The sequence below is a fragment of the Engystomops pustulosus genome, chromosome 1, assembly GCF_040894005.1.
Source record: "Engystomops pustulosus chromosome 1, aEngPut4.maternal, whole genome shotgun sequence".
In the NCBI taxonomy this organism is placed as follows: Eukaryota; Metazoa; Chordata; class Amphibia; order Anura; family Leptodactylidae; genus Engystomops; species Engystomops pustulosus.
In genome coordinates this window covers 13,528,406-13,551,445 of record NC_092411.1, presented here as the reverse complement: position 1 = coordinate 13,551,445, position 23,040 = coordinate 13,528,406, and the positions used below count along the sequence as shown (strand labels likewise).

The 23,040-nt window shown below is 45.1% G+C and overlaps 1 protein-coding gene and 1 long non-coding RNA gene across 3 annotated transcripts in view; one reads left to right on the top strand and one right to left on the bottom strand.

Annotated features, from left to right (window-relative positions):
• LOC140117051 (uncharacterized) overlaps positions 1-23,040 on the bottom strand; it is a 66,970-nt gene that overhangs the window by 3,018 nt on the left and 40,912 nt on the right. The window lies entirely within an intron of this gene.
• LOC140117038 (O-acyltransferase like protein-like) overlaps positions 1-23,040 on the top strand; it is a 44,561-nt gene that overhangs the window by 1,812 nt on the left and 19,709 nt on the right. For both annotated transcript variants that reach the window (XM_072133479.1, XM_072133474.1), the window contains exons 2-6: positions 14,506-14,645; positions 15,854-15,932; positions 20,478-20,616; positions 20,708-20,907; positions 22,742-22,912. In XM_072133479.1, the coding sequence (XP_071989580.1) occupies positions 14,631-14,645; positions 15,854-15,932; positions 20,478-20,616; positions 20,708-20,907; positions 22,742-22,912 (604 nt within the window). In that variant the 5' untranslated portion in view covers positions 14,506-14,630. The remainder of the gene's footprint in view (positions 1-14,505; positions 14,646-15,853; positions 15,933-20,477; positions 20,617-20,707; positions 20,908-22,741; positions 22,913-23,040) is intronic.

Below are 23,040 nucleotides of genomic sequence, written 5' to 3'. Positions count from 1 at the left end.
TTTTATATTTTGATAGATTGGCCATTTTTGCACTCGGTGATACCTAATGTGTGATTTTTACTGTTTATTAGGTTTTATATCAGTTCTAGTTTTTATTTTTTAAACTTTTTTTTTCCACTAATTCTTAGACCATCTAGGGTACATTAACCCTAGATGGTCAGATCGTTCCTACCATATACTGCAATACTTCTGTATTGCAATATATGGCATTTTTGCAGCTAATTCATTACAATGAACCCGAGGCTACCATGGCAACCGATCGCAGCCCCCCGATGACGTTTGGAATAAAGATGAAAGGGTTAATAGCCGCGATCGGTGCAAGCACTGACCGCAATTATTAGCGGTGGGGGTTTGCTGCAATATGCAACAACCCCCACCCTTGTATGAAGAGGACTCAGCCCGTGAGCCCTCTTCATACACTCCCTGTACCTCTGCGCCGTAGAGCTACGGCGCAGAGCGTTAAGGGGTTAAAGCCACCCATAGCATATATATACTACTGCTCAAAGGTTTGGAGTCTCTTCGACAATTATGTGTTTTCCATGAAAACATACTTTTATTTTTCAAATTTGTTGCAAACTGAATAGATAATATAGTCCAGGTTTGGAACAGGAGCTTTGGGTCATTGTCCTGTTGTAGGATGAAATTGGCTCCTTTGAAACGTGGTCCACATGGTATGGCATGGCGTTGTGTAATGGAGTGATAGCCTTCCATTCAAAATCCCTTTGACCTTGTACAAATCTCCCACTATCAGAACCAAAGCAACTGCAGACCATCACATGACCTCCACTATCACATGACCTGCAGCAACACATGACCTCCACCATCACATGACCTACACCATCACATAACCTGCAGCAACACATGACCTGCAGCAACACATGACCTGCAGCAACACATGACCTCCACCATCACATGACCTCCACCATCACATGACCTCCACCATCACATGACCTCCACCATCACATGACCTCCACCATCACATGACCTCCACCATCACATGACCTCCATGAAAACACACTTTAGATAGAGTTAGGTTTACGTTTCACATAAATACTAATTGAAACACCTCCCTGACTAGAAACATTTAAAATAATGAAATACAGGCGGTCCCCTACTTAAGAACACTCGACTTACATACGACCCCTAGTTACAAACTGATCTCTGGATGTTGGTAATTACTGTACTTTAGCCTTAGTGTTAGGATTGGGTACACAAAAGACAGGGGATAGTGTGCCCTGAGCTTGCCCCAGCCTCTGTCCCTTCCTATAGCCCCCCCACGCTAAACCGTGGGGCGACTACTTGAAGACTCGGAATACACTGGTTTAAGTGGGGGAAGGGAAATACAAACAGACTGACGAACATAAAACACAAAAGAATCGTAAACTAGCCGGAGTCACAACGGGAGGGTACGTCAATAGCAAAGTCAGTAAGCAAATAGTCAATGTCAAAAACTAGCCGAGGTAACAACAATACAGATACTGAGCAATACAACCTAGTGCAGCAAGCAAGTGGAGAAAGAGATTTCAAACACTGGCACAGGTGACTAGTGAAGCTGCAATTTATGCAGCCAGAACTCCACCTCCAGAACCTGATAGGAGCTGGACAGCATCTGGGAATTAACCCCTCACAGTGCAGAACAACAGGCACCAAGCAGAGGTTCAAAGTCCCAGCCACTCCTAGACAGCGCGAGATCTTAGCAGCCGCTGCCCAGGACGAGAGGTGGAGTTTGCGCGGACACGCGCCGGGGTGAACCTGACAGTACCCCCCCCTGACGGGGGACCTTCGGACCCCTAGATCTTAAAGATGGCTTCTGAGGGTAGGTCTGATGAAACAACCTGAGTAACCGTGGAGCATGAACATCTCTAGCCGAAACCCAAGACCTATCCTCAGGACCAAAACCTTTCCAATGGACCAGGTACTGCAGGGAGTTACCTACCCATCTGGAATTCACAATTTTTTCTACCTCAAATTCCAGATTCCCCTCCACAATAGATGGAGAAGGAGGGTCAGAAAGAGGCAAAACAGGCTCAACATAGCGCTTCAGAAGACTCTTATGGAAGGTGTTATGGACCCGCCACCCTGCTGGAAGTGTAATCTTGAAGGAAACCGGGTTAACAATATGCTTAACAACAAACGGACCCACAAACCTGGGCGCAAACTTCAAAGAGGGGACCTTCAATTTAAGGTTTTTCGTGGATAACCACACTTTATCCCCCACCACAAACGTATCGGAGTTAGTGCGCCTTCTTTCAGTTTGTTGGACCATAGAATTTTGTGCCCTCTGAATATTCCCCCGAACCTGTGACCAGAGTGAGCGCAACTTGGATGTAATAGCTTCCGCTCGAGGAATATTAGAGACAGGCACAGATGAAAAAGAGAAACGTGGATGAAAACCATAATTGCAGAAAAACGGAGATACCTGTGTGGACGAACTACTGTGGTTATTAATAGCAAATTCTGCCAACGGAAGGAATTTCACCCACTGGTCCTGACTGTCCGAGACAAAGAGTCGCAGATATTGAATCATCTCCTGATTCATTCTCTCAGACTGACCATTAGACTCAGGGTGAAACGCCGACGAGAACGACAAATTAACTTCCAGTCTAGAACAAAATGCTCGCCAAAATTTGGAAACAAATTGTACGCCCCTATCTGACACAATATCATCTGGTATATCATGGAGGCGTACAATATTCTGTATAAACAATTCAGCTAATTCTTCAGCTGAAGGTAACTTTTTTAATGGAACAAAGTGTCCCATTTTAGGGGAAACGGTCCACTACTACCCAAACCACTGTACAGCCTTGAGACGCTGGCAGATCAGTGACAAAGTCCATAGACACTTTAGACCACGGCCTGGTGGGAACTGGAAGCGGAAGAAGAGGCCCCTCAGGACGTCTCCTGGGAGTCTTTCCTCGCGCACAGACCTGACAGGCTTGGACAAATGCGTGCACATCCTTAGTCATGTGAGGCCACCAGTAACTTCTCTTCAAGAGATCCAAGGTACTCCGCATCCCCGGATGACCTGCCAACACCGAGCAATGCGTCTCCTCCAACACTCTCAAACGACAAGAAAGAGGAACAAATAATTTGCCTTCCGGAAGGTCTTTAGGTGCAGATCTTTGTCCTGCTAAAATTTGAGAGGAGAGGTGGGAGGAGACAGCTGCCAGCACAACCCCTGGAGACAAAATATTACTGTCAGTAGCCTCTGGAAGCTCAGGAGTCCCGAAGCTACGGGACAAGGCATCAGCCTTCACGTTTTTTGACTCAGGTCGGTAGGTGACCACAAAATTGAAGCGAGAGAAAAACAAGGCCCACCTAGCCTGACGTGAGTTCAAACGTTTAGCAGTATCCAAATATACTAAGTTCTTATGATCCGTGAGCACAGTGATCGGATGAAGAGCTCCCTCCAAAAAGTGTCGCCAGACTTCAAATGCCCACTTAATGGCAAGGAGCTCTCGATTACCAATATCATAATTCCTCTCACAAGAGGAAAACTTTCTAGAGAAATATGCACAGGGCCTAAGTCTGGTGAGAGTGGAGGACCCCTGAGACAACACTGCACCAACTCCTACCTCGGAGGCATCCACCTCCACAACAAACGGTAGAGAGAGGTCAGGTTGAACCAAGACTGGGGCTGACGAGAATGCCGCTTTTAAAGTTTCAAACGCTGAGCAAGCGGCAGGGGACCAATTGTTCGGATCAGCACCCTTACGGGTTAGATCCGTGAGGGGTTTGGCGATCACGGAAAAGTTCTTTATAAAGTTCCGATAATAGTTAGCGAAACCTAAAAAACGTTGTAGGGCCTTAAGATTGGTAGGCCGAACCCAGTCCGTGAGCGCCTGAACCTTACTCGGATCCATCTGTACATCAGAGGGAGTCACAACATAACCTAAGAAGGAAACCTTCTGGACGCAAAAAACACACTTTTCCAGCTTAGCGAAGAGGTGGTTTTTGCGCAACCTGGTAAGTACTTGGCGGAGATGTTGCTGGTGAGAAACCATATCAGGAGAGAAAATCAAAATATCGTCTAGATAAACCACCATAAACACACCGATGTAATCATGAAAGATGGAGTTCATAAACCCTTGAAAAACCGCTGGGGCATTACTCAAACCAAAGGGCATAACCAGGTATTCAAAGTGTCCCAAAGGTGTATTAAATGCGGTTTTCCACTCATCCCCTTCCCGGATCCGAATCAGGTTATAAGCCCCTCTGAGATCTAATTTAGAGAAAACTTGGGCCCCAGAAACCTGATTTAAGAGATCCGGGATCAAGGGGAGGGGACCTGAGTTTTTTACCGTTATCTTGTTTAATTCTCGATAATCAATACACGGCCGTAAACCACCGTCTTTTTTCTCAACAAAAAAGAACCCGGCCCCAGTGGGCGACTCAGAAGGACGGATATGTCCGATTGCCAAACTCTCATCAATATAACTCTTCAGTGCCTCCCGTTCAGGTACCGACAGGTTATATATACGACCCTTTGGCAATCTAGCATCAGGAAGAAGGTCAATTTTACAATCAAACTCCCTGTGAGGAGGAAGGACTTGGGATAAGGGTTTTGAAAACACATCTGAGTAATCAGAGAGAAAACCTGGAAGACTCTGATCTTCCGCCACTACTGTACATAATGAAACTCTGGACAGGTGATCCTTACAGTGAGGACCCCAATGAACCAGCTCCAGAGTTTCCCAATTAATTACCGGATTATGGATCCGGAGCCAGGGTAGACCAAGAATGACATTTTCAGACAGGTTTTCCATAACTAGGAAAGAACACCATTCTACATGCATAGCTCCTACCATAAGTTTTATCTGCGGGGTTCGGAATTTAATCAACCCTGCCTGTAGAGGGGTCAAATCCGCACCCGACATCTGGATAGGAGTGGACAATGGAATCAATGACATGCGAAACTGAGAGACAAAACTATAATCAATTAAATTAGACGCAGCACCTGAATCCAAAAAGGCGCGACCAGTGCAGGAAACAGACTGAAACTTAATAGTACAAGGTAAATACATTCTAGACACAATTGGGAGTACCTGAGCTCCTAAGCAGTCCCCCCGACTACTGCTTAGGAGCGGAAGTTTTCCTGCTGCTGCCTCTTGGAACAGGTGTTGACCTGATGATCAGGACTTCCACAGTAGAAACAAAGATGACGTCTCATTCGATGTTGCTTCCGCTGTGCAGGAGAGATGCTATCCAGCTCCATGGATTCCAATTCTGGACTACCCGGAGACAGATTGGCTGCTGGCTGACAGTCAGAGGACACCCGAGGTGATCGCCTGGATCTTAGGCGACGATCAACTCGGATGACCAGAGTCATAGCATCATTTAATGTCTGAGGCTCGGCATAAGCTAGGACTAAGTCCTGTACTCGGTCTGACAGTCCGGACATAAATTGGTCTTTTAGGGCGCAGTCATTCCATTGCGAGTCAGTCACATACCGTCTGAACTGGGCACAATAATCTTCTGCTGTCCGTTTTCCCTGACACAGAGATCTAAGGTGGGAAACTGCAAGTGCTCGGCGGTCAGGTTCATCATAAATCTGGCCTAAAGCAGAAAAAAAAGCGTCAAGAGAAGAACGGGATGGAGAGTCAGGTGGGAGAGAAAAAGCCCAATTTTGCGGATCCCCACGCAACAGGGAAATTACCACGCCCACCCTTTGAATCTCTGTGCCCGATGAACGAGGGCGTAAAGAAAAGTAAAGTTTACAGCCCTCCCGAAATGAAAAAAATTTCTTACGGTCACCAAAAAACACGTCAGGGAGAGGAACCTTAGGTTCAGGCGTGGGTGGCAGTGGATCCTGCGGTGATGTCTGTCGTGGAACCTGCATAGATTCCTGAATTTGGAGACGGGAAGCTAGATCCTGAACAAGCTGAGTTAGGGTCTGGACCTGAGCGACCACAGCTGACAAAGGCTCCATGGAAGGAGAGAATGTAGCAGGTCGGATACAGGATGCAGACCTGTGAGTGGCCAGTGTTTCTGTTAGGATTGGGTACACAAAAGACAGGGGATAGTGTGCCCTGAGCTTGCCCCAGCCTCTGTCCCTTCCTATAGCCCCCCCACGCTAAACCGTGGGGCGACTACTTGAAGACTCGGAATACACTGGTTTAAGTGGGGGAAGGGAAATACAAACAGACTGACGAACATAAAACACAAAAGAATCGTAAACTAGCCGGAGTCACAACGGGAGGGTACGTCAATAGCAAAGTCAGTAAGCAAATAGTCAATGTCAAAAACTAGCCGAGGTAACAACAATACAGATACAGAGCAATACAACCTAGTGCAGCAAGCAAGTGGAGAAAGAGATTTCAAACACTGGCACAGGTGACTAGTGAAGCTGCAATTTATGCAGCCAGAACTCCACCTCCAGAACCTGATAGGAGCTGGACAGCATCTGGGAATTAACCCCTCACAGTGCAGAACAACAGGCAGAGGTTCAAAGTCCCAGCCACTCCTAGACAGCGCGAGATCTTAGCAGCCGCTGCCCAGGACGAGAGGTGGAGTTTGCGCGGACACGCGCCGGGGTTCGGAGAACGCTGCTGGCACCACCAGAAGTCCCAGCGTTCTCCCTAGCGAACCTGACACTTAGGCTGTATAGAAATACAGCTGTTATAGAGACCCCTGCAGCAAACAATGTCATTCAAGGTCCCACAGTAACTAGTGTATGCATAATGCACACTTGTTTTATTGAGTTTTTGCCGCGATTAGCAACACTAAAAAAAAAGGCTCTTCTGCTTAGAAAAAAAAAATTAAAAAAAGGTTTCAGAATATGGTAACACCAAAAAATTATTTGTGTAGCAAAACAAAAAATTATTTTTTTTTACTTATTTGCTATCTCTTTAATTGTCATGACTGACTAGAATAATCAAAATATTTAATTGAAAAACAAGTTGAATTGTTCTTTTAAGTGAAAATATTTCCATACCGTATATACTGAGGCACCAAAGTTTACCACAGAAAATGGGGAAAACATAGTTATAAGCCTAGTGTGCATTGGCTATAACCTCCCTTCACTGATGAAATTCCCAGCAGCCTCCCCTCACTAATGAAATGCCCAGCAGCCTCCCCTCACTAATGAAATGCCCAGCGGCACCGTACCGCTCCCGTAGGGTGCCGTGCGCCCATTGACGTCTATGGAGGACGTATATCGGCCGTATATACGTCCTCCATACGTCAGTGTGAATGTAGCCTTACAGAAAGCTTGTCTGATGCCCTGTGCAAGTATTCTGTATTCCCGTTGTGACCGCGGTTTTGTTGTTGACGTTGATCCCATGCTGCCAGCCCTGACCTTCCACTACGTCCCAGACTCTGATCCTGTGCTGCCTGTCTGGACCCTTTGCCTGTCCCCTACCACATCTTACGACTTTGTACTATGCCTTGGCCGCCACCGCGGACAAAGTTGCACCAGTGGAGCGACCTGGTGAGAACAAAGCTTCCCCACGTCTGAACATACCTGTCTTACTCAGCTCTGGGACGGGTAAACAGTTTCAAGTCTCTGCCTTCCTGTATTCTGGTTCTGTAGGAAATATCCTGGATGCTGCCCTGGTCTCTCAGTATCGTCTTCCTGTGGTCTGTCTCGAGAAGCCACTGGTCATCTCGTCAGTCAGTGGGCAGTTTCACAATGACCCGATCCGGTACCGCACTGAACCCCTATCCCTGCAATTTGGGGTCTTTGGAGAGACTTTCCTTTTACATGCTAGCCCGGTCCACGTCTTCAGTTCTTCTGGGCCTTCAGTGGTTTCAGCGCCATGCAGTGGTGCTCCATTGGCAGACCGGTGAAGTACTCCGGTGGGGACCGGAAGTCCAGTCACGATGTCTGGAGCTACCTTTTCCCGTCTCCACCGTGTCTCTTCCGAAGTCCTCCAAGCCTCTGGTGGGTCTCCCCGCTCCATATATGGAAGTCTTTACTTCTCCTGCCGGTGCAGGGTTCTTCTTTGTGGCCAAAAAGGATGTGTCACTCCGTCCATGCAAAGACTATCATGGCCTTAACAAGATCACCGTTAAGAACAGCTATCCATTGTCGTTGATCACGGAACTTTTCGACCGCTTACGTGGAGCCATGGTCTTCACTAAACTAGACCTACGTGGGGCGTATAACCTCATGCGTATCCGTGAAGGTGATGAGTGGAAGATTGCTTTCAATACTTGTGATGGGCACTTCGAGTATTTGGTCATGCCGTTTGGTCTCTGTAACGCAATAGCTGTTTTTCAGGAATTCATCATCGACATTTTCAGAGTCTTGCTATGTACCTGTATCGTGCTCTACCTCGACAATATCCTGGTGATCCCACATATGGCAACTCCTTAGTCATTTAAGGGCCAATCGCCTTTATGCTAAACTTGAGAAGTATCAGTTCCACCAGACGAGTCTTCCCTTCCATCTCTGACAAGGGTCTTCAGATGGATCCTGCTAAGTTGTCTGCGGTTCTCCACTGGCCTTGCCCTGTAGGACTATGTGCAATAGAGAGATTCCTGGGCTTCCCCAATTACTACCAGCAGTTTATTCTACACTTCTCCTCTCTTGTATCTCACATTGTAGCGCTGACCAGAAAGAACGCCAATCCTAGACTCTGGTTCCCAGTGGCTGTAGAAGCCTTCTCTAAACTAAAATCTGCCTTTCCCTCGGACCCAGTTCTCACCCAGGCCTGATACGGAGAAGCCATTCCAGATGGAAGTTGAGGCCTCCTCAGTAGGAGCTGGAGCAGTGCTCACCCAGAAAGGGCCCAAGGGCCGAACTCTCACTTGTGGGTTCTTCTCTAAGACTTTCGGCTTCTGAGAAAAAAATGTAAAACTTGTAGGAGACGTACAGTATATTTTGTTTTGTTTACTCTTTTCACTGCAAATGTTATCACTACTGGTAAACTGTCGATCAGTTGAGCAAAGTCGAAACATCGATTTATACTTCCCACCCAATAGTTCAAGCCCCACCCCCACCCCCATAACCCCTTCCACTATAAACAGGCTTTGTCCACGGAACATCTGGTTCTATTTTTTGGTTTGGTTTCACAAACCTTGTTTATAGTCTGATTGGTTTCGCACATTTTGGGAAAAATGTCCTGTCCACTTTAAGTGAGGTTTCACCAGCCTTGCTCACTGACCACCAGTTTTTCGCTGAGGTTTCACAAACTTTGCCCATTTACCACTTGGTCAAGAACAAGCAGCAACAAAACTATTCACCATTGCCCTCTGTGGCAATCAGAGTCTCAAACAAATCAATGGCCTTCAGCATTCAACAAAAACTCAATGGGGCAGATTTACTTACCCGGTCCATTCGCGATCCAGTGGCGCGTTCTCTGCGCTGGATTCGGGTCCGGCCGGGATTTATTAAGGTAGTTCCTCCGACGTCCACCAGGTGGTGCTGCTGCGCTGGAGTTCCCCGAGGCCCACTGGAATGCCCTGAAGTACACCGGCCTATTCCTGGTGAAGGTAAGTGCAAGGCCCATGAGACTTTTTTTTTTTTTTTTAAATGTGGCGGTTTTTCCGAATCCGTCGGGTTTTCGTTCGGCCACGCCCCCGATTTCTGTTGCATGCATGCCGGCGCCGATTGCGTGCCCCAAAATCCCGGGGCAATTCAGGAAAAATCGGCGCAAATCGGAAATATTCGGGTAACACGTCGGGAAAACGCGAATCGGGCCCTTAGTAAATGACCCCCATTGTAACAGATCATGTGCAAAAATGGCATATACTGCTATACTGTAGTATGGCAGTACAAGGAGTCTCCAACTTAAGGACACCTGACTTACAGACGACCCCTAGTTACAGACGGACCTCTGTGCCCACTGTGACCTCTGGTGAAACTCTCTGGATGCTTTATTTTAGTGCGCTGAAAAGCATCGGAACGCGCTGGAGTTCACCGGCTCAGGCTGAGTGAAGGTAAGTGCAAGCTCCGCAACAGATTTTTTGTTTTAAGTGCGGCGTTTTTTTCCGAATCCGTCGGGTTTTCGTTCGGCCACGCCCCCCGATTTCCGTCGCGTGCATGCCAGCGGCGATGCGCCACAATCCGATCGCGTGCGCCAAAATCCCGCGCCAATTCAGGGAGAATCGGAGCAAATCGGAAATATTCGGGTAACCCGCCGTAAAAAACGCGATTTGGACCCTTAGTAAATGACCCCCAATATATCAAAAGCAGAATGCTATCAGAATATAAAAAATATATTTTATATTCTGATAGCATTCTGCTTTTGATATATTTACCACTTGGTCCTTCCCACTTTGGGTGAAGTTTCATGAGCCATGTTTACTGACCACTTGGACCTGCCCATTGTGGAAAGGGTTTCGCAAGCCTCACCCCACAAAACACCTGGCCCTTTCCACTTTTAGAGAGGGTTTCACAAGCCTCACCCATGTAACACCTGATCCTTCTTACTTTCAGTGGATTTTTATAAGCCATGCCCAATGACCACTTGGACCTGCCCGTCATGGGTAGAATTTCAAAACCCTCACCCAACCATGTTTGCTGGGATTTCACAAGTTTTTCCCATGTGCCACCTGGTCCTTCCCACACTAGGAGGAATTTAATTAGCCATGCCCTCTAATCACTTGGATCTGCCCACTGCTGGTGTGGTTTTACAAGCCTCACCTACAGAACCTTCCCACTTTTGTAGCATATGGTCCGGTCCAGTTCAAGTGAAGTTTGCAAATCTTGACTATGGACCATTTGGTGCTGAACACTTTGTTTGGGGTTGGTCATGTCTTCCTTTTCAGATGAAGACATGACCAATTTCACAAAGACTGTCTCTAAAACTGTCTCTAAACATCCTTATGTGATGTTAATTATACGTCCTGTCTGTACCACGGTAACAAAGATTATTCCGAAAAAAATGGAAATTTGGCAAAAAGTCCGAAAAATTCTTCATTTTCAAAGTTTGAAATGTTCTGCTGCCCAGACAGATAGCAAGACCACCCAAACAGCTTGATAAGGTAACATGTCTGTTTATAATGACATGGTTTTTTATGTGTCCTCTCATTTTTCTAGGATGTAATGAGGCTTAGAACTTTAGGTGCGATTTTTCTCCTTTTCATCAAAATCGCCAAAACTCTCGTTTTGAGCGACAACTCAGCTTTCAAATGACTTTGAGAGACCTAAATAATAGTAAAACCCTGTAAATTATCAAAACGACACCCCTCAACGTATTTAAAATGATTTTTACAAAGTCTGTTAACCCTTTAAGTGTTTCACAGGAGTTCAAACAAAATGGAAGTGCGATTTAGAAACTGTCATTTTTTTACATTAATTTTGGCCAAAAATGACACATTCACAATGAATGAAATAATTAAAAGTTTTGCAAAGTTTGATAACCAATCTCTCCTGAGCATAACAATCCCTAAACTACTGTATGGGCATGGAATAAAAGCAGCGCCATTCAGAGCAGATTTGTATTGTCACATTGGGGCTCATTTACTAAGGGCTCCGCAGCCGCACTTTCGTCGGGTTTGCCAACTTTTTTCGGTTTTCCGAATTCCGCCGGGATTTTGGCGCACGCGATCAGATTTCGGCGCATCGGCGCTGGGTTGCATGTGACGGAAATTGGGGGGCGTGCTGTCGGAAAATCGCAGTATTTTAAAAAAAGTGTCGCTTGACACACACTTACATGCACCAGGAAGAAGATGGTGAACTCCGGCGGACCTAGGCGCAGCAGTGACACCTGGTGGATATCGGGCGCACGACCTTAGTGAATCGCTGTAAGACCCGAATCCTCGTCGGAGAGCGCGCTGCTGGATCGCGACAGGACCGGGTAAGTAAATGTGCCCCATTGTACAGACTATAAAATGTTTCCGCCAGAATCCACATCTGCCGCGATTCACGTAGCTCGTGCGCCCGAGTTCCTGCATCTGTCGCTTCCCCACTGAGGTCCGCCGGAGTTTACCTTCTTCTTCCTGATGCATGTGAGTGCATGTCTTGTGACACAATTTGAATTTTAAATCCCGCGCGTAGTCCGAATCCGTCGGGTTGTCCGACGGCCACGCCCCCGATTTGCGTTGCATGAAAGTCGGCGCGATTGCGCCCAAATCCGATCACGTGCGCCAAAAAACGCTGTTAAATGCGGCGCAAAACAGAAATCGTCGGGAAACCCGATGAAAATGCGGTCCGCGGACCATTAGTTAATGAGCCCCAATGTATAGATAATGCATTTGGGGGGTGTCTATTGCTTATTCATGGGATTTTGTTAACTATTTCAAGGGGGACACAAAGAAAATCATCAATTTTTGTTTTGGATTCTTTTTCGGACACTCACTGTAACATATAAATAATATTTTATCTTTATTTTCTGGTTCACTGCGATTACGGTGATACCTCATTCATATAGCTTTTCTTATCTTGGCTCAATTTTACTGGAGAAAATCGCAATTGTTTTGGTATTGACAACTTTTGTATCATTCAGAGCTGTTTCAGGGCTTATTTTTTGCGGAAAGTTCTGTTCTTTTCAATGTTATCATTTTGGGGCACATATAACTTTTTTTTATCGCCTTTAAAAAAATTTTTTTTGAGAGGGCATTTGATGAAAAAGAATATATTTTGAAATTTTTTTGATTTTTTTTACACCGTTCACCAGGAGTTCAGTATTGCTTTTGATTTATTGTACAGATTGTTACGGACGCGGTGATACCAAATATTTAGGGTTTTTTTGTGTGTGTGATTTTTATCCTTTATTTTTTTTTTTTTTACATTTAAATGTGGTACATTAGGGACCTTTTCTTTATTTATTTTTTACAATAAATATGATTTTTAATTTAATTTGAACTTTTTCAATTTTTTTCACACTTTGACATGAACAAGTGTTTGTCTGATCGCTTGTTCAAGCCCATATACAATACATTTGTATTGCAGTGTGTAATCTGCTGACGCATGGGAGGGAGAACCTGGCACGCAGGGCAGGAAATATCGGATCCCCCGGTAAGCTAATGGGGGGTTCTGACAAGGGACCCCGGGGCTGCCGCAGGAAGAATCAGCTCCCCTGGTAAGCTCAGGGGTGGGGGAGTCCGATCCAGGGCATAATCCATTTACACACTCTGGTCATGCTTGACCACGGAGTGTAAGGGGTTAAACACCCAGTATCAGAGATATTGGGGCAGATTTACTTACCAGGTCCATTCGCGATCCAGTGGCGCGTTCTCTGCGGAGGATTCGGGTCCAGCCGGGATTCGATAAGGCAGTTCCTCCGATGTCCACCAGGTGTCGCTGCTGCGCTGAAGTCCGCCAAGGCCCACTGGAATGCACTGAAGTTCACCGGCCTATTCCTGGTGAAGGTAAGTGCGAGTCCCGCAACACTTTTTTTTAAAAAATGCGGCGTTTTTTGGGTTTTCGTTCGGCCTCACCCCCCGATTTCCGTCACGTGCATGCCAGCGCCGATGTGCCACAATCCGATCGCGTGCACCAGAATCCCGGGGCAATTCGGAAATATTCGGGTAACATGTTGGGAAAAAGCTAATCGGGCCCTTAGTAAATGCCCCCCATTCTGTTCCCTGGTGTTAGCCCCGGGACTGGGCTGTGATAACAGCCCGGCACCGGCACTTGCGAGACCCGATGACCTGCAATCTTTTCCTGACATGCACGTTAGAAGAAGTGTCCTTAATGGGCGACTTAAAAAGACCTAGGTCATTAAAGGGTTAAATGGGGAAACGGTCACCTGCTTTTACCTCATTAATTACTAGTCCCATCAGGTAGGGTATGACATATGCTTTATAGAAATCACTCTATTATATTACAAATTGTCCAGCTAAGAAATTGCCTCAAAGTAAAAGAGCTGAGAAGAGTCACTTTTTGCCTGCAAAGAGCCCAAGATATGGGCGCCTAAAATAAAGCTCCCCCTCAATCCTCTAAAACTAACTTATCTCAGGCAAAAATAGGGGAGGCCTGTGATGCAGACAGGTCAGTAGCAATAACAGGCTGTGTAACATGTAGAGCGAATGAGTACCTCAACCCAGGGCCAGTGGTCTGCTAGGCGGGATCAATCTCCTGGGAGCTGGGTCACTCTGCTACATCTGAAGCACCAGATCAGCTGTTAGCTTTGTAGTACAATCTCTTGATAGAGACAGAAATATCAAGATAGAGATCCCGTTTATAGACGTTTTGGCCTCTGGAAGGTTCCAGGGAGCTAGCCAATAAACAGCCTGCATTACCTCAGGTAAAGATACAAAAAAAATATTTAAGATACAGAAAAAATGTTTAACCATTTAGGAACAAGACAAAACAAAATGAATTTGCTAACACTCACTCTAGATAGTATACGGCAACCTGGGATTACCACAAGAAAGCCGAGCTCATAGATAAGGGGTGACCAAGCTGTAAAGGTGCTATGGGCTTTAAGGTGGCATAGGAGAGTTGGCCAGGTCCTCTCCAGCCAATCAGGTAGCTAACTAGGTAGAGCATTTAGTAAAGGCCCCAGGTCATCTCTCAGGTGGTGTAGAAGGCCCTCATCTGATGTCCAGGATAATCTTCTTCCATTATTTTTAAGATATTTTTTCATCACTAATTCTAATCCCCGATTCTTTCAGTGTACGATTCTCTGGGGAAGCAAGGAAGTGGGATAATCAGTGGGAACGTGGACCGCCTCGGATCTTATAGTGAATGCCTCTCGGTTCAAGCTCCTGAGAAGAAGTTTGAGGGAGAATACTGCAAGATGCATGTGGAACAGGTCTGACATGTACAAGAATTGTATCACTTCAATGTATTTAAAGGGATGGTCCAGGTTATACATTATTAGCACGTCTCTACTAAATTTCCATCAAGTTACAGGATCCCATTAGTCAGACCCCCACTGTTACTATCCCATATTTTGTAATTTTTAAACGCTGGCCATCCCCTTTAAAACCCAACAATTACAGCTCATCTCTTCTTGTTCACAAATTATATTATTAAAGGGGTTTTCTTTAAGGGAAATCTATCATTAAAATCCATCATGATAAACCAGGGACATTACTCATCGATTTTTCACTGGGACTGTGAAAATCTTCTTAAACTTTTTATCCATGGCCTCCTTCCTTCTAAAATCAACTTTCAAAATTATGCTAATGAACCTGAAGGGGCTCTAGGGAGCGGCACCAGCCCTTCTGTGCTGCAGCATCATAGGCTGTTACACTGTCTCTCCTCCCTCTTCAGTTCTTACACCCACTCTCTGCCTGTTGTAATTTCAGAGCAGCAGAGGAAGTTGCAGCACACAGTGAGGAGGAGCGGAGTGCCCCTGCACAGTGTAACAGCCTGTAAAGCTGCAGCACAGAGGAGCTTTGGTATCGCCCCCAGAGCCCTTCTAATTTCCATAATTATAAAAGTTGATTTTAGAAGGCAGGAGGCCATGGATACCAAATATAAGAAGATACCACAGTCCCGGTGCCTGGATCTATGAGTAATGTCCCTGGTTTATCAGGATGGATTGTGATGCTGGATTTCTTTTAAAGGGGATGTAAAGGATATGATAAACATGTCCGCTTCCTTCCCTAAACTGTGTGACACATGACCATAGGTTGTGCCTGGTATTGCAGCTGTTATATTTATTACAATGGCGCTCAGCTGCAGTACTAGACACAACCTACAAAAAAGTGGTGGCACTGTTTGGAGGAGGAAGCAGCTATGTTTGTGTAATCTTGGAAAACCCCTTTAAAATAGGCCATGATTGTTGATACCCCAGGATCCTCTCCAATCATCAGAATGATATGAGGAACCCTAATTATTAGTGGGGAGTAGTAACAAGATGAGCGGGGGTCCCATAGGTCAGACCTCACCTTTTCTTATAATAGATTGATTGTCTATGTGAAGGATTCAGATACATGTAGAAATAACACACGTCTCTGCCCGCAGCTTCTAGAGGATCTAACTCCACCTTTCCTCTCTGTAATTATTTTATAGGAAGGAGTCAAATTTGTGATTGGGATTTGTGTCCCAGATTCCTGCAGCAGCGGAGACATTACAGTAATGGCTTCTATGGGTAAGATAAAGCATAAGGAGCTCTCACCTCTCCCGACAATTCCCATAGCTCTGCCTTGTGCTGTGCCTCAGTTATTCCTCCTGGAAACTCATCATAATTGTTACCATTACACTTCCTGTAAGGTCAGCGGTGATTGGACAGTGCTGGATACTGTGCAGAAACCATTAAACTCAAGCACAATAAACCAGGGACTTAAAGGAAATCAGTACAGGGACAATCACCAGGGACATTACTCATAGATCCAGGTACCAGGACTGTGGTATCGTCTTATATTTGTTATCCATGGCCTCCTTCCTTCTAAAATCAAATATTATAATTATGCTAGATTCACTGGTTGATACACTGTGCAGGAGCACTCCCCCCTCCCTCCCCTACTGTGTGCTGGAACTAACCTGCTGCAGCGAGGTTACATCAGGCAAAGGGAGTCGGAAGTGCTGGGGGAGCAGGGGTGAGAGTGATACAGTCAAACAGCCTGTGAATTTGCAGCACAGAGGGGCTTTGGTAACACTTCTGGTTCCTTAGCATAATTTTAAAAAGTTGATTTTAGAAGGAAGGAGGACATAGATAACAAATTACTTACCACAGTCACGGTGCCTGGATCTATGAGTAAGTGTCTCAGGTTTATCATAATGATAGCTTTCCTTTAAGTTTCTATCTCACCCCAAGTGCTTTAATCACATCAGTACTGCTCTATAATTTCCTATATGATCATGCTGACACTTCTGAGGGAGAGACCGAGGCTGCTGCAGCTCATGGTTAGTTTTCTGTCTCACACCAAATGCTTTATTCACGACAGTATGATATGATCCACCTGATATTTCAGAGTGTGAGATGGAGAAGTTATGGAACAGATTCTCCTCTACTCTCTGTGTGCAGTGTATGGGAGACCTCATGTGTGGGTACCAGGTTGTGTGATTACATACATGGAAATTATAGAAACAGTTTTTACTATTTTGACAAAATTCATAAATGATTTTTTTTTACTGATGACTACGCGTTTCGGGAAAGGATTATCCCCTTCATCAGGTTCGATATATTGCTCTAGACTATTTGAAATACAAAGTGGGTGAAATACAAAATAAAAACCAATTGAAATACAAAAAATTTGTTTTAAAGATGATTAATGCAAATATTGTCATAGATAAGTAATATATAGCATAAAAAAAAATATATATATACACGAGTGAGTAAATATAAGAATGTAAAACATAATAGATTGTAGTAGATATGCATATATAGCGAGTAACAACTGATATTGCACTGTATAAAAGATTAAGGCTACATTCAGACGGCCGTATGGGGGACGTATATAGGGCCGATATACGTCCCCCATAGACGGCAATGGGCGCACGGCGCCCTACGGGAGCGATACGGTGCTGCATATGTGCGCACCGTACCGCTCCGTACCCCGTGCACCATATATCCCTATGGAGAGGGGCGCGGGTGAGCAGCGCTCACCTCCTCCTCCTCTCCCCGCGCGCCGCCGTGTGCACGCTGTGCTACAGTACGGCGGGCAACGGCCGTCTGAATCCAGCCTAAAAGTAATACACAAATAGATAAATAAATATACAGAAATGCATAAAATGCACAAATGTATTACAGTAAAAATAATTGGTTTTGGTTACTTAGATACTAAGTGTAACGTGTGCGCTGTGGGTCCCAGTTGCCGGACTTGCTATGTAGCGCCGGATCGCAGGAAAGTAAGTTTGAAATCCATGGAAATGAGAAGATCCAGGAATTCTATGCTACTCTCGGAGGTGTGGAGTGTTATACCGCACAAATTGTTACTGATATCCCTGAGCAATTCCTGAGCTTCCTCTTCAGTGCCGTCCCAAATAATAGAGGTTGTCAATGTATCTTTTGAAGATAATAATAATAAGACGTTTTGTTCCTTCCATCTCCTTTGTTGCTTTCACTCCACTTAACAAAGTCGCTGATGGTATTTCTGTACTCCTCATCGTTGCCCTCGTTGATGCAGTCGACAATAACCGAGTCATCCGAAAATTTTTGCAGGCGGCAGGAGATAGAGTTATATCTGAAGTGGGTGAAGTGAAAGGGGGACAGTACGGTCCCTTGTGGTGCTCCGCTGTTGCTGATGACGTTTCCTATTTGGACATACTGCGGTCGATTCCTCAGGTAGTCATTGGTCCAGTTGGTTAGGGTGGTGTCTATTTGCAGTGCCCACATTTTTTCTCTCATTCCACCAGGTTCTGTTTTATTGAAGGCACTGGAAAAATCAAAGTGCACAATTCTGACTGAGGTTCCCCTGCGCTCTAGGTGAGAGTAAGTCCTGTGCAGCTGAAACAGCACCGCATCGCCCACGCCTATCCCGTCATTGTAGGCGAACTGGAGTGGGTCCAGACGCCCCCTGACCTCCCCTTTTAGGTGCTGAATCAGGACTCTTTCGAAATGACTTCATTATATGTGATGTCAGAGCGATCGGCCTGTAGTCTTTTGAGCTAGTTGGTTTCTTAATTTTGTTCTGATGCACAAGGTTTCCCGGCCACTGTTACCTGTGATAACAGATAAAACAGGTAGGACAGCACTCACTTGATTCCGGTAAAATTGTAGAAAAGCTTTATTCATCCAAAATAGGAGCAATACAGGCAACAGTAACAAGGAATAGAACGCCATACACATCTGACGCGTTTCAGACCATCAGGTCCTTAATCATAGATCAATCTATTAATCTATGATTGAGGACCTGATGGTCTGAAACGCGTCAGATGTGTATGGTTTTCTATTCCTTGTTACTGTTGCCTGTATTGCTCCTATTTTGGATGAATAAAGCTTTTCTACAATTTTATCGGAATCAAGTGAGTGCTGTCCTACCTGTTTTATCTACTATCTATTTATTGAGAAGACAAGGACCTTTCTCTTTGGACATGTGCGCCTGGTATTAAGCGAACCTGCTATTACTATTGTGCACTGTACCGCCAGCACATTACACAGCTCCATGGCACAAGTATGTATTTTTTAGGCCATCTATATACATATATATTTCGTATCCCTATGATAATATATTGGGTGATGAGGTGTTTGTCGCTGTGGCGCACACTGGTAGTCAAAGGAATTTGGAATAATAATCTTCACAAAAGACTTTTTATTGGTGTCTCGGTTACACAACGCGTTTCGGAATCTCTAAGGATTCCTTTTTCAAGTGAGAAGAGACGGTGAGCTGACAGCTCTGGCAGGCCAAAGCTCACCGTCTCTTCTCCTTAAAGATTCCGAAACGCGTTGTGTAACCGAGAAACTATTATTCTGAATTCCTTTGACTACCAGTGTGCGCCGCAGCGACAACCACCTTATCACCCAATGCACTTGATGCAGACGGTGTGTCTACTGTGTACTGTGTTCTGAAGCTTCTTACTAGTGTTGTGCCTGGTATTAGCACAACTCTCTGGTTTGCATTATTCTAACTACCTCACCCAAATCTGTTTTTTAATACTACTCTATGAACGCTTTCTGGTCTCTCCTTGTCCGCCTTTCCTTAATTATTCCATTAATATATGCAATAATCATCTATGACACAAACTTTTTGTATTTCAATTGGTTTTTATTTTGTATTTCAATTGTCTAGTGCAATATATCGGACCTGATGATCCTTCCCGAAACGTGTTGCCATCAGTAGAAACTCAGTTATGAATTTTGTAAAAAAAAAAAAATTAAATTGTTTATGTGATTTCCATGTATGTAATTATTATTAAATATCGCGTCACACAACCCGGTTCCCAAACATTTTATCTATACTTGTATATTGCAAGCAGTCGCCTTGCACACCAGGTGGCGCAGCAGTTACTATACTACGGTCTACACCTTCCTGTAATTCAATTTGCCTGTTATTACAGTCCAAGGTAGTGCAGTGTCTACACATAGATTGACTGGGAAACATCATGTCATCTAGTCTCCAGCCACCAGCTCCAAGATAACTGAGGATCACAGATAGAGGCTGCAGAGGGGAAAACTGCTGAACACTGCAGAATACAAGTCATGTGATACCCAGAAAGAGTGTCCCCCTTTGCATTTACACACAGTGGGGGTCATTTACTAAGGGCCCGATTCACGTTTTTCCGGCGGGTTACGCAAATTTTTCCGTTTTGCGTCGATTTTCCCTGAATTGACACAGGATTTTGGCGTACACGATTGGATTGTGTTGCATCGGCGCTGGCATGCACGCGACGGAAATCGGGGGGTGTGGCCGAACGAAAACTCAACGGATTCGAAAAAAATCGCCGCATTTTTTTAAAAAAAGGGTCACGGGACTCGCACTTACCTTCACTCGGTCCGACTTGGTGAAGATTAGTGCATTCCGGGGAACTTCAGCGCAGCAGCGCCACCTAGTGGACGTCGGAGGAACTGCCTTAGTGAATACCGGCCGGACCCGAATCCACCGCAGAGAACGCGCCGCTGGATCGCGAATGGACCGGGAAAGTAAATCTGCCCCACTGGATCAGGGGTTTATGTAAAAGTCTGAAGAAAGGTATAGAACACATATGGATGTCCTTAAAGGTGAAGTTCTGACTCTCCCACTACTTATATCATCAGATCTTCTCCGATACAAGGGGGAATCATTTCTGGAACCTCTGCCAAGTTTCATTAGTCTGAATGAGAGCACTCCGGTTGTGGAGGAGACCTTCTGCTCCCGCGGCCTGTTTCCTATGGATACATTCGCCATCATCTGCCTGTAAGTAGGAGCCTCGTCTCCATCACTGTTCCGTATATACAGTATTCAGTCTGCTCATAACTCTGCCCTAATACCCTTGGCGTCTTGGCAGGTGCCTCAGCGGCTTGTTCATCATGTTCCCCGTAATTGGGTCCATCCACACCGTTGTGCTCAACTTTCTAGCCTCATCATCATTTGAGGATTGCAAGACCATCATTCTCCATCGGAAAGCCAGGACTCCGGAAAGCCAGAAGCCTGCGGAAAAATCCAATCTCCCATTGGAGGAGGAATACGGCAGCGAGAAGAAATACAGTAATATCCGTAGATTACTATACATGCCGCTCCCTATATATCACCTGGAATTACTCAGTTTATTCCGTAGATTGAGTCGTAATAACAGAACGTTTACTTTCTGACATCTAAAGTGGTAGAATATTGAATACGGCTCCGGAGGAAGGCAGATAGAGAGGAGAAGATAGACTTAGATGTGGCCGCTTGTATCATGGAGAAGGCATTTTCAACAGCAGCAGTAATTGCACTTCATGCCGCTGTATTACAGAGATTCTCCTCCTTAAAGGGATTTTTCAGGCTTGCATAAAATATATATATATATATACAGCACTCCAAAAAATAGTAAGTGACTTTTGGCTCAAAAAGTTGTGACTTTTGGCTCAGCTGAGCCTTTCTCAAGCTGGAGAAAGACCCAGTTGAGCCAAAACGTTGCAACTTTTGTATATGGAATAAAAGAGGACAACTTTTTTTTTTACTATTTTATGGAGTCATGTTTTATCCTTTATATATTGTTGTTGGACCCCTGGCCTGGTCTGAAAATAGGCATGCACCCATTTATTCACTTACTCTCTGTGCTGCTGGGACTTCTATATCTATCTATCTATATAATCTATCTCATATCTATTTATCTATCTATCTCATATCTATCTCATATCTATCTATCTCCTATCTATCTCCTATCTATCCATGTATCTCCTATCTATCTATCTCTCATATCTATCTATCCATCTATCTCATATCTATGTATGTACCTACATATTTATCTATCTCATATCTATCTATGTATCTCATATTGATAAATGGGGCACATTTATCCTATGTATGATGTTGCCCCCGTCCCTCCTGGTACCCGCCAGATTAACATTGGGGCACTTGTTCACCATATGGGACATGAATGAGCGCAGGCTATAGGCAGGCCCCGGGACAGTAACGTCCCACAGCGGCCCAATGTGCAGCCGGCACCAATCCCTTCACGTCCAACCGGCGTGAATATCTTATTTAAATGGAAGGTTTCAATCTCTGTGTAAAGGCAAACTAGGAAAACATGTGCATCAGCAGGCACGGCCCCGCCCCCAGTGCACAGAGAAGCTCATTTGCATAAAGATAAGGAAATCTGGAAAGCTTATACAATGCTGGGTTTACTTGTTGGGTCATTCAGTAGCTGGTAAATTGTTTGACGTTAACAGATTTCAGTAATTTTATGCGCCGGAAAGGGTAAATACGGTACAAGCCCTTGCAGATAGTCGCAGCCTGTCCAAAAGAGTAGGATAAATCTTAAAAAGTAGAAGAGTCCTCAGAGGAGCGACATAAAACCTCCTCCGCTCTGAATACAGGGACAAGATGTAGAATTAGCAGGTGACAAACGCATGAGACGCTGATCGGAATTAATATCAGACGGATTCATCCAGAGAAAGTGCGCAAAATATCAATAATTCATGAAATCAATTAAGAGCAAGTCATACATTATGTAGGGGAGCTGTTATACAGAGGGCAGGGGGAACGGGCTCAGGGAGCACAGATTGGCAAAATTAGCTTCTGTAATACAAAGAAATTCATCCAGAGAGGACGGGCCCCTGGGAAATAAAGGTCATAGGGCCCCATACTAGTTACTGGAGTCTTCAGAGCGCGGTGCTCCCCTCTTGTATTCATTTTCTTCCAGTAGGGAAGGGAACTCGTCATCAGGATTTTAGTCATGACCAATGGTCGTTGGAGCCTCCTCCAGTTACCTACCTATTTGTTACTTGTAACATGGAATCAGTCTCTGCCAGCGAATCCTGGGAGTTGTAGTCTCCAAATACTTGTACAGTAGCAGATTGCAGATCCCTTCTCTAACAGGAATATTTCTTGTCTCCAGCTTGTACTGAGAAAGTCCTGAAAAGTTTTGCCATACAAGAGAACTTCCCGGCTGTGATGGCGGGGACCTCCAAGAATCAGGAGTACCCCACTCTGAATGGGATCCGAATCCTCAGTCTGTTGTGGATCATATCAGGACACACCAGTCAGCTGCCCAGTGTCCTCAACATTGGTGAGTATAATAACCTGTGGACAGTAGTGGACAAGGCTGGAGCACTGCACAAGCTTTCTAGGGGGCCCATAGTCACTCAAACCACCCACCAAATTTTACACCGAGAAGGACCTTCACCCATGAAATCC